Genomic DNA, 17154 nt, shown 5'->3' with positions numbered 1-17154 from the left:
CCACGTTATTAATAAAATTATATATTTTAGCACGTGACTTATTAATTAATAGATTTGCATGTATTGTATGTATTTTGTTGATTTATATAAAGGATATTATTCAATAATGTACTTTATCTTTATTGTTTGTAGTTAAAAAATATTTATTTACAAATTTATTATGATATAGTAATAAAATTATTGAGAATACATCTTTATTATAAGCTTTTTTTATGTTTTTTTTAGCAAGATTATTATAATTACACATTACCCAAAAAAAAATATTAATTATAGGTAATACAGCGGATAATTGATAGAGTAAAATCTTCTATAATTACATTGTTTGGACAAAATTAATTTAATAACTATAAAGGTTTATAATTTAGAAGAGCCGTAATTAAAAATTTTATTCTCGAACACATTCCATTTAATTTTCAATTGATCAAGTTGTATTTTTTTTTATTATAAAAAATATAGAAAAAAAACTATTTAATTTAATATTTAAATATAATTTTGAGGATGATGGTACAAATACACAAAAAATTTTATGGCAAAAAATTTTAAACATGCTTGAGAAACAAAAGATATTTTGACTCCAACAAAGTATCTATGTTGACTAGTTATTACATGCTCGCAGGTTTATAGATATTGTAGCAATTTTAAAGAATAGATTAATGTCTCAAGCAAATTTCATATAAATATTTTTTTATCATGTTAATCCTTTAATGTAATATTGCAATATACATTCAATTTATTATGGGGAGATAATTTTTTTTTAAGATGAAACTTTAAAAAACTTATAAATTATTATAATGAGAAGTTTATTTTTAATTATAACTTGCACAAATTGGAATCAAATTTTTTTTATAATTAAATAGAAATTATTTAATTATAGTGCATTATCATAAAGATGTTCCATTATATATCATTCAATAAGATGAGATTTATATGGATAGTATAAAATTGGTCTCTCCATACATAATTATCTGAAAGATTTTAAAATCAACTACAGGAAAAAAATAAAAATAAAATAAAAGAGTCAAAGAATGCGGGATTGGTAACTATAATACGATGATGCTAAGATAGTAAAATCACTATAAAATTGATCAAATTTTAGTTTAGATTGGTAAGAAACTAATTTAGCTTAAATAAATAGATAAATTTCACAAACAAGGGCGAAAGTGGGGATGATATTTATGTGACGTCGGTTTCCATTATGGCCCATTGATTATCCACTTAAATAAGAATAATGCGGTTTAAGAAATTTTTTATATGTAATATTTTAATTCATCTATCTAGCATTTAATATTATAAATAATTTTTAGTTTTGAATTGTCACTATTAATTAAGTTTATTTTTTATACTGATTGTATTTATTGCTTTTTTTATAATTGTTTTTTAAAAATAATTAATTTTTAAAATATTACTTAAAAATAAATTTTATAATTGAGTTTAATCTATTTAAAAAATAAACATAAAAGAGAAGTAAAAACGCGTGAGCTTGAGAGTAGGGGTGGAAGAAATAGGAGGCGAGGGCCCACTTTCTTAGATTTTTTAAGGTTAATATAGTAAATAATAAAAAATATAAAACAATGAAAAGAAAAAAAATTACAAGAGGGGGGCACGTGTCCCCAGCAGCATTCCCGAAATCCGTTAATGTGTGCAGGTAACGTTAGACGGAGGCTAGAAACTTATAATTTATTACGAAATATATTCTGATTGCTATATTATTCTAAATTGGGATTAAAATATTTTATAATTTGAGAAAGGTTATTTTATTATAGGATATTATCATAAAAATTTATTATTATATATTGTTTAATAATATGAGATTTATATGGATACTGTACAATGGACATATGATTGATCAAATTTTACAAATCAATTCATGTTTTGAATTGGGAAGACTAATTTAGTTTAAATAAACGGATAAAAATAAACACAAACAAGAGCTGAATTGGGGATGATCTTTCTGTGACGTCGGTTTCCGTTATGATCCATTGATTGTCTACTTAAAAAAAGAATAAAGCAGGTATAAGCAATTTTTAATATGTAATATTTTAAATCATCTAATCTGGGATTTAATATTATACATAATTTAATATTTTTATAATACTTACTATTAATTAATTTTACTTTTTATACTGATTATATTCATTCAAATTACACACCAACTTTAGTAAAAAGGATTTTGGGTTTATATATATTTGAAAAAAAAAAGAGCAAAATCCGGTTTAAAAAATAAATAGGTGAGGCAAATCAATTTGACAAACAAGAAAGAAGGAGGACATTCGTGCAAGAAATCGGGGTTAACGAAAAAAACTGAGATCTGCAAACACGAGTGAAGGGTGCCCGAATCATAAGATTCAGACGTATCGGAGGGTTTTGGGAGCAAAAAAAACACAGACGGAGACAGCGTCTGTTGGCTCCTCTTAATAATAAAATTAATTAATAAATACCCGCCAAAAAGAAAAAAAGAAAAAAAAAGGCACTATCGCTCCTGTCGGAGACCTATATATAATAATTAAAAAAATATAATAATAATATTGTTGGTACATTTAAATTAAAAAGGACACGAACACCAGAGAGAGGGTGCGTGTCGGATATGCCGAGGCTCGTCGATCGGCCAGTCCAAAGCCCAAAAGTCCAAATTGTCCCTCTCTCTCTTTCTCTCTCTCTCTTTTTCTTTCTCTCTAAAACTTTGAAAACTTCGAAAGAGAGAAAGGAAGAAAGAAAGAAAGCACAAGCAGCATATATATATATATATAAAGCATGCAGTTGTTTGAACAAATACAAAAATACAGAGTAGAAATACAAAAACAAAGAGCGCACACACAAATTCTCTCACTTCCTTCCCTCTCCCCTTAAAACTTGGCGTTTCCGACTCTTTCGTCTGTCGACTCTCTCTTCTCTTCGCTTTCTCTCTCTCTCTCTCTCTCTCTCTCCCCCTTTCAAACTCAAACATCCATTCCATTAGCTTAATCTCTCTCTCTCTCTGTCTCTGTCTCTGTGTCTCTGCGTTTCTCTTTCTCTGTGAAATTTTGAGTTCCTTTTTTGCCCCAGCACTTCACGTATTATTGATTGGCTTTGCCAAGGCCACCCAAAAAAAAAAAGGAAAAATACTGTTTCCTTTTCACTTTGATGTTACTGTAGCTTTCTCCAATCCGCATTTCAAGTTTCCACCATAAGGTTCGAGATCTTTCTACTCTTTGACCTCTTTTTTTATTTTTTGGGTTTATTTTTTGTTGATTGATACGGAAACATGCGAAAGATTTTACGTTTTTGATGATGCATTTTTTGCACTGTTATTTGATTGATCATTGTGAGATCCGATGTTATAAGCTTTAAAATTTGTTCTGTTTGATTTTATTTTATTTTATTTTACTTTTTTCTTTTCCCTTGGTCGAAATAACAATATTTTGTGAAATTTTTGAGTCTCACTTGCTATTTGTGAAGCATTGTGCCCAGGAGGGAATAGTTTCAATTACAAGATCCATGGAAATGGTAAAACAGAATTTTTATTTATTATTATTATTAATTTTTTTTTCCTACATAAAGATATATATATATATATATATTTTTTTTTTTTTTGCCCTTTCAGTACAATCGAAGATCTTCTGCCTTTCTTAGTATTCCAATACATAATTATTTTCATTTTTTTTCCTGCCTTTCTTACTATATTCCAATACTTCATTATATTCTTTTTTTTTTTTTCCCCTCCATTTTAGTCGCTTTGTTATGTAGTTGTTTTAAGAATTTTGTGATCTTAGTAGCATGGTTTTTAAATTGAGGATGGATGGGTAATATCAACACGATGCTTTGATTTCTCATTCAAAGCTATCAGGTGAATCCGGGTCTGTCGTTTGTTTGGAGTGTTATATGGGTGAAAATCCCTGTTTCCAATAAATGTATCTTTGTTATTTGCGACCGTTTTATTGTTCCACTTCGCACACACATGCAGACTAAGAACTTGGCTCTACTCTCCTTCAGACATTATAAACTTCTCCAAAAAAAGAAAATAATGTTAGGCAAAAGTTTAATTAAAAAAAAAAAGAAAAGAAAAAAAGAGGGAAAGTTGATGCTTATTGTTTTCTACATATTGTTTTGAATTTTGGCATCCTTGGTTACATTACTTAAAAGGACAAATGATGTTATGTGGTTATATGTGATGGCAGTTGCTTTGAATTACTAATAACTGGTTTTTTTTTTCCACAACCATGCATTGCAGGTTGTTATGTAAATAAGATAGAAGATTTGGTTGTCTATGAAGTCGGCAAAATCATGGAGCCACATATTCAAGAAAAAGAGTGCCCCCTCTGATGGGGTATGTTCCATGATCTTAATACTTTTATATTGGGCTTCAATGGAATCTATGAGGGAGAATGGTTGTTTTGCATAACATTTTTAGTAATTTAGAAGATGATTTTACGGTAGAGTTCTTATAGTATAAAATTCTTGGTGCAGGGAAAATGTGGATTCAAGATGAAGCAGCTGCCGTTTATGGGGATTCTGTGTACAGTGATGTTGTTCGTTGTGTATAGAATGACAAATGATCAATATAAACATACAGAGGTATGTTAGACGCATCAATTTGTTAGATTATGTGGCTTGTTATTTATATGAATTAATAAATATTACAGGATGCCCTTGTCGTTAACCTTATGGTGGTCAATACGAAATCCCACACAATAATTCCCACTTCGATCTCAATGAAATTGTTCTCTTTCAATATTTATCCTATGGTTGAGAGAAATATATAGTTTCTATTGCCATTAATTACTTATGGATTGGACTTTGATACAAAGTCTTTATTTAGGTGGATCATGTAGTTTATATTCATCTCTCTGTACAACATGATAATTCTTGGAATAATCATTTATTTTCCCTGTGGGAAGTCCACTGATTTCCTTTTCTCCCTCATTCTCAGATGGAAACAAAAATGCAACCCTTTGGTACAGTAAAGGTAAATACTTTGATGTCAGCGTGTATCTTGCCAATTTACATTTTATTTTCTTTAGTTTGTTGAAGTTTGTAAAACTATGAAGAAGAACCTCACTTTTTCTGATGGCTGCATCTAGGAATATCTTGTGGCTTCTAGAAGATTGGATGGTTTGCCTCGTGGTATTGTACAAGCTAGGTCAGACTTAGAGTTACGGCCTCTGTGGTCAACAAGTAGTTCAAGGTCAAAGGTAAGAGTCTGACTCTCTTGTATTCTGACATTATTTGTATGATTTTCTTTGTCCTTGGCACTTGTTTTCTAGTGCTAGATTAACAAATAATAGTTGGTAGTGTCAGTGGGCATGTTAATCTATATTATTTTGCATGATTTCTTTTATTATGCGAAATGATGGGCTAATAACTCCATGTGATATGTGGTGGCTATCGGATTTCAGGCAAACAATTATAGCAATCGCAACTTGCTTGCGATAGCAGTTGGCATTGGGCAAAAACATTATGTTGATCTTATTGTGCAAAAGGTAATACATATTTTCACTTTAAGATTGAAAGTATTTCTACCAAGTCACTTCTCTGCTTAATTTCTTTAAATTTCAGTTTCTTCCAGAAAATTTTACGATTATTCTATTCCACTATGATGGGAACACTGATGGCTGGTGGGATCTTGAGTGGAGTACCGAGGCCATACACATAATTGCACAGAACCAAACGAAGTGGTAAGTTCGCTAGTTCTTAGTTGGGAAACTGGGTCATGTAATCTTGTCTACCATATGGTTAGTAACTAATGGAGATTATATTTTAATCTGAGTTATAATTTTTCAGTTGGGGCAGGATTTGTTTAATCCGAATTTCATTCTGTAATGGCTTATATATCTGGCTCTGGTTTATTTGGACAGCCCTGCAAATAGACATCCAAAAGTATTTGGAAATGTAAGGGATACTGGGGAGGATTAAAAGCTTTCATAAAAGCCTTATGACTTGGTTTTTGATAACAAAGAGAGGTTATAAGTATCAAACTCAAATTTTGCGGAAAAATTCAATCAGTTTTACTTTTTCAAATTTCAGCTGTTTCAGAGGCCCTCTGTGCTGTTTTTCTGAATTTCAAATAGGCTTCAAGTTTTTATACCCTTTTTCCAGAGTCAGTGACTATTCGGAGCTTTTATCTTGACACCAAAGAGTTCTAGAACCATATGTGAGATTTTCCTTCTCATGTGGCTCATTTAATTTTTTAAAGTTATTGAGTCCTTTTCTCTGTATGAGAATCTCTTCGCTTGGCTACTGATCCACCTTATTGGTTGGTTAGATTAGTCAGTGGAGCTAATGGAATTAGATACCTATCTAACCCCTCTTAAGCATTATTTTATTCTAAGAGTTTAGGAGCCATAGAATCCGAATATTGGTTCATAGACTGCTTGTCATATGGTCATTGAATCTTGAGATTAATGGTTTTGGTCATTTCATTATTTTCTATATTCTCATGATGAGATTGACCGTTCCTTCAATTGCTGCTCTTCAATCTCTCTTTAATGAATTTTTCTCCATTTTATTTTTTTTATTTTCCTTTTTTTTTTCCCCGTTAGGTGGTTTGCCAAACGCTTTCTACATCCGGACATTGTTTCTATTTATGATTACATATTCCTCTGGGATGAAGATTTGGGGGTTGAGCACTTTCACCCGGGAAGGTAGTACTGGTGGACTTCTGGAATTTCCTTTGGTGTGCTGTTTAGTTATATATTATATTTTTGTAAATGCACTGAAATATGCATTAAAAAAAAAGGTTTTATATTGGAATATGCAAATTTAAAAAATAACTGATGATATTGTTTTGATGCTTTTCATCTAGTAAATGCTTTGAGAACCAAAGGAAAGAAAAGAAAAAGAAAAAAAGATTCAGGGGGCATTCTGGAGTGTGTTATCTGATCTAATAATTCTGGAGGCACTCTAGAATATGTTATCTGATCATATGTAGATTAAACTTATATTTCAAATAACTGGTATATGTAGTAAGTCTTTCTTGATATATTTACTATCCATTTTTGAAAAGAAAAATTCATCTTTCTTGATATATTTACTATTCATTTTTGAAAAGAAAAATTCAAAGTTTATACATGCCTTTTGGTTGACATCTGATTGCTAACAGCTCAATTTTCCACCTTGCTGCTCTTTTCTCCAATTTAAATTAACTACATGGATAATGTGTTATCTGCTTAATCCTATTAAAACTATATTATGAGGAATATAATCCAGAAGACTGTATTTGAACATTTATTTGAATAGTTTTGAAAGGTTAAAGATCCTTAATAAGGTAGTTGAAAAAGAAACTTATATGTAAATATCTTTGCTTGGTCCCCAAACAAAAATAAAAATAAAATAAAAATAAAAAATCTATGGATTTGTCTGTTAAGTTATGCTTTACAGGTTCTTATTCTCTTCTTGGTCAATGATTAACATTTGGAGTTTGTTTCCCAGATATCTTGAAATTGTTAGAAAAGAAGGGCTGGAGATATCACAGCCAGCTTTGGATCCAAATTCAACAGATATACACCATAGAATTACTGTACGTGCTAGAACAAAGAAGGTTCACAGGTAAATAGGGTGGTTAAAAAAGAATTATTGGTAGAAATCTGTACAAATGCATGCAACCCTTATATATAAAACCTTTTGTTTTGTGCAGAAGAGTTTATGATATTAGAGGCAGTATTAAGTGTTCAGATTCAAGTGAGGGGCCACCATGCACTGGGTAAGTTGCACTTGGTAAAGGTATTGTACCTGAGGTGGTTGCATATAGTGATCTGTTCCCTGTAATTTTTATAGATTGTGTGGATACAAATGCAACGAAAATCATTTGTTCAATGGTGCTTTAGAAGTACTAAAAACTAACAAAGCTCAATTATTTTTCTTTGGAAAATTACAGGAACAAACCTGTCATTCTGATTTTGTTCTTAGGGAAAACTTTGTATTCGATTTTTCAGCATTACATTTGTCAGTCAAAATGTCCTCTGATGGTCAAAAAGAGATGATTTTGGAGAAACAAGAAAACATTGCAGTCATTCAAATACATCAAGAAACACCAAAAAACATAAATAAAAGATAATATAACTGAAAGGTAAATCAAATATAGAAAGTATCAGAATATAAGAAATTTTAGTTTGACATGTGAAATAAATTATGTAACAATTAGCCGAGTCAAACTTTTTTGCTTAAATAAATTGAAAAGAAATAGTAATGGAAAAGATTTTTAATGAATAAATGTTTGGAATTTGGAATACACTAAGTTAAGGGGAATAGAAGTCAAATTCAAACCCTTACATGTTAGCATTGAACTTAAAGTGTATAGCATATAAACGTTTTTATCTTTTTTCATTTTGCTTTTGACCAAACAATGAATGCTAAAATCCGTTAGTCGATTTTCTTTTTTCCTTCATAAATTTTGAACTCCTAACATCGCTTATAATGATTTTAATTAAAAGTAAAAAAACGCTGAAAATGAGACACTACTGTTAGGGTAAAAGGGTGTGCAGGAAAATATATGCAACTACAGGATAAACAATTATATATATATATATGTGGAAATTTTAAACTACAAGGAGTTTTATTGCAATTTTACCTTCTTTTTGTATTTTTTATTTTTATGTTTTTGGGCATTTTAAATTTTGGGACAATAATTTTCCCTGCTAAGATGTATAAAAAAATGTAAGTTTTATCTGGTGTTGCATTTATTTTGATAACCTTTCAGTGTTTTCACTAGCTTTGTAGAACCAGTATGTGATCGATCATGTTTGTCAGTCTTCTTGATGATCTATTTGGATGATAAAAGAAATGAAACTTAGGAAGTTATCACTTTGCCTCTTTTTTAAAATTTTTTTATTGGTAAAACTCTTATTTGTTTATTTATATGACATTTGTAGATTCGTGGAAGGCATGGCTCCAGTGTTTTCAAGATCTGCTTGGCATTGCACTTGGCATCTTATACAGGTAAATAATCTTAGATCCTTGGTGACCAAGGAATTACTTGAGTTGAGATAAAATTATTGGTAAAATATTCAAGCAAATATGGCTCTTGAGATCTTTTTGATAAAGCTATATACTTAGCATCTTTGTATGCTAAAATACTTTGCATTGTAAATATTTTATAATGGTAAATTATTAATCTATGATTTGGAAAAAAAGTTAATTATTAATCTATGATTTGGAAAAAAAAGTTTATCTTCTAGAGACTTCTATCTGTGACTAAAAATTTTGAGTTTATTATTAATGTGCATTTTTTTTCCTTGGGGCCTGGGGGGAATTAAAGTTAGCTACACCTAAATCTCACCAAACACTATCTTCAATAAATGCATAGTTGATTTCTGGGTTGTAGGCATTTGATTTGGCTTTGATTCTTACCACATGTTGCTACATTATTTTATCTCAGCTTATCGATTGTATATTACATACTTGCCCATGTTGGTTGACAAATTCATGCATTTTGATGCCTGTATAACAGATTTTGGCATGCATGTGGTGTATGTTATCTGTATGTTTGTAAATAAAGATTTGTAGAATGATTTTATGACCTTCCAGCATTGATACAGCATAGGTGATGATATTGTGAAGTTTCTTAGTACCTATCATTAGATACATAGAGAAAAATGGATTGTTTTCTTATGGTGAAATTCTACTGAATAGTCAAAGAAGATTAATATTGCCTTTTTTTGTATATTCCTTTACATGGGTAGGTAGATTTGAGTTGATATATAAATATAGTGTGGAGATGATATTATATCTTATCAGAAACGAGAGAGAATTCAGATAATGCTATGAAATTTATGGGCATAGTCCACTAGTTCAACAGTAGTTTTGTTGTTTCATTTGTATTCTTATGTATGCTACTGTAACTCTATTTGTGTCTGCTGTGGGTTTCATTCTTACTTGTCGATTAAGCTAATCATTGTTGCTTTTCGATTTTGTTGGGAATATTATTTGCACCCAAAAACTTTTGAATGTCACTAGTATTCGTTGTACTGTTTCCATTGATATATTTTATTATGTTCGTTATAAAGCTACTCTCTTTTGTTCAGAATGATCTTGTTCATGGATGGGGAATGGATATGAAACTTGGCTATTGTGCACAGGTAAGTCTAGTTTTTAATTTTGGCCAATTTTTAGGAGCTTGTATTTGTTTTGAACAATAAGTTGCTGTTTTATGAGATTTGCACCCGCTGAGGATATCACACTACGTACTTCATCTTTATATCTCTGCAAATTATCATGGTTAACCTTCATTTTCTTCTTGTTGATATGGCTAAATTCAATTAATAGGACAGAATCACAGTTTCGGACAGCTCATTTTGGTGAATTGTCTGGTTTTCACTACTTATATTATTTTAACATCCTTGATTTTCTGATATTCTCGACACCTCTATCTACTTTCCTAAAGATCCTTTTACTGAATGACTGGACTATCTGCTTGACTAAATATCTGTTTCTCAGATTGTTAGACAGCTTATGGATGCATTTTTCTTGCTTTTTGAAAGCAAATAAGCTAAAAGCGTGTTTAGATCATTAAATTATCTTAAAGGGGAACAAGAAATGGTCTTGGTGGTTGGAAGACTTGTTTTGTAAAGATCTTGAAAGAAAAAAAGAATTGAATGAGTACAAGATTTACCCCTCACACAGCCAATGATTACCACTTCCCTTCCATGTTGCTTAAGCTTTCATATACAAATTTTCAAATAACCTAGTTATGTTTGATATTCCATAGGACATTGTTTTAACAATCTTTTTACTGGCAACACCACTTCCTAATGATGTTATAATGTTACAGAGTACTATTTTACACAGTACATCCAACTTTTTGTCTATTAGCCTCTAGTATTAGCATTGTACTAAAATCTGTTCTAACGTTTGCTATTTCTGATATCATTTTCCATTGTCATTTTGAAGTCAACAACACACTAGAAGAAGAAATATGTAATGACCCGTAAGCCTTGCTCGAAAGTGCTAGCCTAAACTATATTTGGGTTTGCTAACTTGCCAAGTACCATACTAGGTTGTAATTTGTGATCAGTCTGGGACTTTAGAATCCACAAAACTTTGCGAATTATATGCTTCTGGAACCAATGAACACTTTAGTTGTCTGTTGGTTCATTGGACTACTTCACTGTGGCAATAACATGCACCATGGTTGTTTGTCAGTCCACCAGCCTATCTGCATGATGGTGGTAGGTTGTTGGCTGCCCAAAAACGATTCTGTGGCTCCAGTATCATTTGCAACACTTCTAAGTGCAATCTGAATGTAAATGTTGGGTTCATTGGCGCACTTAAGTATCATGTGAAGGCATAATTTGTGATCCACATGTGATTAGGAGATTTTTCTAAAACCACGAATTATTAGGTCATAGGCTTGCTTTTTTGACTCTTTATTTGCAACTAAAGAAGCTTTGATTGTGTTAAGTTGCTTCTCTTGCTCAAACTTGAGTTGAGCCTTCTCTTACTTATCTTATTAAGTGGCATAATGTTGATTGCTTCTTTTATCTTGATTTAGTTTTTATTATATTTTCATTCTTTTTATATATTTTCCATCAATAACAATCAGCAAAAAACGATTAAAAAAATATGGCATTTTGCAGGGTGATCGGACCAAGAATGTGGGAGTTGTCGATACTGAATACATTGTTCATAAGGGTATACAAACTTTAGGAGGGGGTGGTCTAACTAAAAAGGTAAGTTATTTTTACCTTTATGGCTAATTTGTGCTCTTGCTCAAAGTTGTTGAAATGGTGAGATTTATACAAATGCATCCACATGTGTGTGCTTATATATAGACGCATAACCTACATTAATTTTTGGGTTATATCAAATATTGCTCTCAAGTCTTAGTACTGATGCTTCATAGCGATACTGTGCCCTTGGAGGGTTTTTGTTAGTGTGTTCAAAATATTATTGTCTTGAGTAGTTGACTTTGTAATGTGTCTTTTTATTAATTTATGGCGTGGTGTAATTGAAAACTTAACAGGAAATGCTAGTAGTATGAGTCTTTCCTTGACATAACAGAGGATAAAATATTCAGCATGGTATTTATTATTCTTGTTATTATAAATTTTTATGACAGAAGTTAAGACGATAAATTTGGGGTTACATGCTTAGAAGCTTCAACCTAGAACCCTCACATAAGAGATGGTGGATTTTACCACAAGGGAATTAATTATATTGAAAATCATTTATTTATTGGCCTCTTTCAAATTTAACAAGTAATCAAAATGATCGCAGTTTCCTACCGAACGGATATATAAATATACAAATAAGAAAGAAAGTTTTAAGCAAAAATGTTGCAAGCATTTGAATGCAAGATTTTTCCTACATACATGGAAAAAAAGTATAACCCAAAAGTAAGAGTTAAAATATGTGTAGTTGGTCTAAAAAGTTTGAAATTTTTAATTGGATGACATTGTAAGCGCTTCTCCAATATTTGTCTTCTTATGTAATCAGTTTGCTTATGATTGAAAATTTTTTTTTTCTTTCTTTTTATTTATTTTTATTTTTTTAATTAATTTCTAGGTATTATTAGGAATATTATATGCATACCTAAGTGCACTGTATGCATGGACATGTAAAAATTTGTAGTTGGGTGGCGCTATTAATACTTTAGCTTTGGTGGACTTCACCACATTTGGTTTGTCTTTGAATGGGCATTGATCCTTGCAAACCTAAATAACATTTGTTTTTTGGTATTTGAGCTAATATATATCTTTTGAATCCGGTGGTGGTGCTTGCAAATAGTGGCCATTTCGGAGTATTTCTGCATATATACCTTTGTTAATTGAGTAGACTTTATGATAAAGCAAATTATCATCATTGTCACTATACAAGTTGCTTGTTTTTGTGCTCATTTTGTTCCACTAAAAAATTATCCCACTCTACTTTTGCAGGCTTCAATTTCTGAGGAGTTAACTAAGGTAAACATTATTACAGCCAATGTATAAGTTTTATCATGAATAAATATTTACAACTATAGTAATTTTAAACTTATTTGGTAATTTTCCTTCATAATGTTACTCAGGGACATGGTCTTGACGTGCGAACTGAGGTGAGACCAGTGGATCTTTTAATCTGATCTCTCTCAATATTCAATTCTTTATTTTACTCTCCACGAATTGCATTCATATAGGATAATTTTGTCTGGTTTACATGCTGCACGCAGAATATTCAGGGCATAACTGAACTCCTTACTCTAGTTATGAGATCTTTCTTTTCAAATCTATTTAATTGAGATCTGATTTTCCATTTTATGTAAGGTCCCAAATTTCAGTTTCTGGGAAAGCATATACTTATGTGTTAAGAAGAGTTGAGAGGAAAAGATTTCTACTCACCATATAAAACTAGGGTATTTAGTAGTGTCTACGAGTTATTGTTCATTGGTTTCACATTTATCATTACATGCTAAACAGATTAGGAGGCAATCGACATGGGAACTCCAAATCTTCAAGGAGCGCTGGAATCGTGCAGTAGAACTGGACAAGAACTGGGTTGATCCGTTTAAAAGCAAAAGACAAAGACGCAGGAGACAAAAACACCAACGCAACTGAGCTTTTAACCTCAAAAACCTTAACCAGGCTGCTTGGATTAGTCCACCATCATTGACAGGCACTAGTAGTCTCATTTATACTTGTATCTGTAGCATCAGTTGAATTCTCCATAATTAATTCATTATTTGAATCTTCATAAATTTTGCCCATATTTTTGCTATTTGTATCTAGTTCAAGCCGTTATATAGGAAAATTACCATTTTCCAGTGTAATTAGTTACAGATTGGCACGTTGATTAGAGAGAATTATATTTGAGGGAGATGGTAAGGTTTCTAATATATCACAATCAAAATTGGTCCATTTTTGTTTCTTTATGGCATTACTTCATTTGATGTTCCAAGTTGGCCTTTGTGTGCAATTTATTTATGCTAACCCAAAAAGACGAAAAGAATCTATGCATTGTTGAGGGAAAAGGTTTATTTATTTGTTTATTTATTTTTTAAGCTGAGAATTGTCAAAGAAAAAGTTGTGCTTGAAACAAATAAAAGTCTGATGTGGCGGTAATACTCGATGGCTTATTCATATGACAGTAGGTTATACATGTACAATTACATGAGTAAATGATCCACACGGAATTACAAGAGGAACCACATGGAATCAAAAAAATAAATAGCCAAAAATACAAAGAGCCAGTAAGGGACGGAATTACAAGAGGATCCACATAGAATTATTAAAATGTAATAGCCAAAAATACAAAAGCGCAAACAAGGGACATATTTGATGTTACTTGACTATCAAGACAACCGCATGCAAACTGTAAATAATCTCAACCGTATATCTAGTTGCTTCACAACATATTTACTTGACATATATTCTAACATCCTCCTCAAGCTCATGGGGCTGTCAGTCAAATTGAGCTTTGGACTTGAGGAAAGTAAATTTAACAGTAGATAGGATCTTTCTCATTATATCTGCAATTTGAGTGGAGGAAGGAGCAAACCAAATCTTAAGCTTATTTTGAACAACTTTGTTAGGAACAAAATGACATCTATGTCAACGTGTTTAAACTATCATCTATGTCAATGTGTTTAAACTTAGCATGAAAAACATGATTATTTGCAAGTGACCTAGCTCCCATATCATCACACCATAGAATCGGTGGTATTTGAGGAATTCGGACTCATAGCTCAATAAGAAGGGATTGTACCACATCACTTTAGGGGCTCCATTCACAAGAGCATGATACTTGGACTTAGTACTAGAACTTGCAATAGCATGTTGCTTCTTAGATGACCAAGAGATTAGGTTATCACCAAAAAAACACACAATAGCCTTTTGTAGACCGACGATCATCAATATCGGATGCCCAATTAGTATTAGTGTAACCAAATAAGGATTGATGAGAGGAAGGTCGAATATATAAGCTAAGACGCATTGTCCCTTTCAGATAGCGAAGTATTCTTTTACAAGCAGTCCAGTGCACATCAATGGGTTGTTGGAGAAATTGGCTCAACTTGTTGACAATGAAGGATAACTCTGGTTGTGTTTGAGTCAAGTAGTGAAGTGTACCAATAGTGCTTCCATATAGAAACACATCCTTGAATGGGACACCGAGAGTTTTTCCCAATTGGACACTTATGCTAGCAGTTGAATGGGACACCAAGCGTTTTGCCCAATTGGACATTTATTCTAGTAGGACCAGGACTAGATTTTGAATAATGTTGATAGGATTGGGACTAGATTTTGAATTTAACATCTCTATCTTATGTTGTTGTGATCTTTCGATCATGAAAAAACATAGAAAACCAAAACAAAAATAAAAAAAGACAAAACAAAAATATTGAGAAGAAAAAGATATATTATTCTTTCTAAAATTAATATACAAAAAAAAAACTTCTAGAGTCTCCAAAAAAACTGTGTTGTTTCTGTAATCTGTGTGATAAAATACAAGACTGAAAATTAAGCACCTATTTATAAGGTTCTAAGGTTGAAACCCTAATGGGCTGCGCTTTAAGATAAGGCTAAATCTCACAATTCTCCACTCCAGCCGTATTTCGAAAACTTGATAGTCACCTATCATCTATACCAGCTATGTCTTTACACAACTTCAATTTCTCTGGTCTGATAACCTTTGTAAACATATCTATTGGATTCTCTTTTGTGTGAATCTTAACCAATATGAGCAACTTATGGTCTATCACATCTCGTATCCAATAATAGTGGATATCAATATGCTTTGTCTGAGAATGATACATTGAGTTCTTGTTCAAATACATAGCACTCTGGTTGTCATAATGTATCTTATAATCCTTTTGCTTGATGCCCAATTCATGGAGTAAACGCTTTAACCATAATATTTCTTTTCCGGCTTCCGCTGCGACAATGTACTTTACTTCTGTTGTAGATAAAGGTACACACATTTGTAATCTTGACTGCCATGATATGGCTCTTCCGGTAAAAGTGTAAAGATAACCTGGAGTAGATTTTCTACTATCATGATCTTTGGCCATATCTTCATTTGTATAGCCTTCTAGAACTGGATCACCTTCCCTGTAGCACAAACATACTTTCAATGTACCTTTAAGATACTTGAGAATCCACTTGACTGTTTTCCAATGTTCCTTTCTAGAATTTGAAAGAAATTTGCTCACAGTACCAACTGCATGAGCAATGTCCAATTTAGTACATACCATTGCATACATTAGACTTTCCACCGTTGAAAAATAAGGCTTTGAAACCATCTCCTTTATCTCTACTTTAGATGAGAGGCACGATCTCTTGCTCAACTTGAAATGGTTGGCTAATGGAATGTTAAATGGTTTGGCCTCATCCATGCTAAATCTCTTTATAACTCGTTCGACATACTTTTCTTGATATAGCCATAACTTGTGATTTTTCCTATCTCAGACTATTTGTTTTTTAAAAATCTGTTGAGTAAGTCTCAAGTCCTTATTACTTAGAAAGTTCCTTCTGCAGCTGACTAATTTTTATTGCATCTTATCTAACGATTAACATGTCATCCATATAAAGCAAAAGTGCAATGAATTTTCCATATGAAAATCTCTGAATATAAACACATTGGTCTGCATCAGTCTTCTTGTATCCTTGACTCACCATAAAAGAGTTAAACTTCTTGTACCATTGCCTAGGTGCTTGCTTGAAGCCGTACAAGCTCTTTTTTAGCTTACAAATGAGGTTCTCTTTTCCTAAAACCTCAAAACCTTTTGATTGCTCGATATAAATCTTCTCATGTAGATCACCATAAAAGAATGCTATTTTCACATCCATCTGCTCAAGCTCTAGATTTAAACAGGCTATAAACTAAGAATAATTCATATCAAAGTCATCTTCATCACTGGTGAGAAAATCTCATCAAAGTCAACTCATTTTTTCTAAAAAAAACCTTTGATGACCACTCGGGCTTTATGCTTCACCATACGTCCGCTGCCATCTTTCTTGAGTTTGAACACCCATTTATTCTTCAGTGCCTTCTTTTTTTTTGGAAGCTCAACCAACTCATAAGTATGATTCTTCTGCAAAGATTCCATCTCATCTTGTATTGCATACAAGCATTTTTTCCTGTCTTGATGGGAATTAGCTTCCTGGAAACTCTTCTGCAAAGATTCCATCTCATCTTGCATTGCATACAACCATTTTTTCCTGTTTTGATGGGAATTAGCTTCCTGGAAACTCTTTGGCTCCCCCTTTTTAG

The 17154-nt window shown here is 31.8% G+C and overlaps 1 protein-coding gene across 1 annotated transcript; it reads left to right on the top strand.

The window, feature by feature from the left end:
* Positions 1-2565: 2565 nt before the first annotated feature.
* LOC107406818 (uncharacterized) lies at positions 2566-13802 on the top strand. Its single transcript, XM_048469652.2, has 16 exons — positions 2566-3168; positions 4208-4303; positions 4444-4551; positions 4907-4942; positions 5058-5168; positions 5373-5456; positions 5533-5651; positions 6516-6617; positions 7405-7521; positions 7610-7675; positions 8844-8910; positions 9996-10049; positions 11547-11639; positions 12846-12872; positions 12977-13003; positions 13365-13802. Exons 2-16 carry the CDS (start codon positions 4244-4246, stop codon positions 13500-13502), a joined length of 1209 nt encoding a protein of 402 aa, XP_048325609.1. The 5' UTR covers positions 2566-3168; positions 4208-4243; the 3' UTR covers positions 13503-13802.
* Positions 13803-17154: the final 3352 nt, after the last annotated feature.

The sequence above is a fragment of the Ziziphus jujuba genome, chromosome 1, assembly GCF_031755915.1.
Source record: "Ziziphus jujuba cultivar Dongzao chromosome 1, ASM3175591v1".
Taxonomy (NCBI): Eukaryota; Viridiplantae; Streptophyta; class Magnoliopsida; order Rosales; family Rhamnaceae; genus Ziziphus; species Ziziphus jujuba.
Note: the sequence above shows the minus strand (reverse complement) of the source record. Positions and strands in the feature narration are given on the sequence as shown.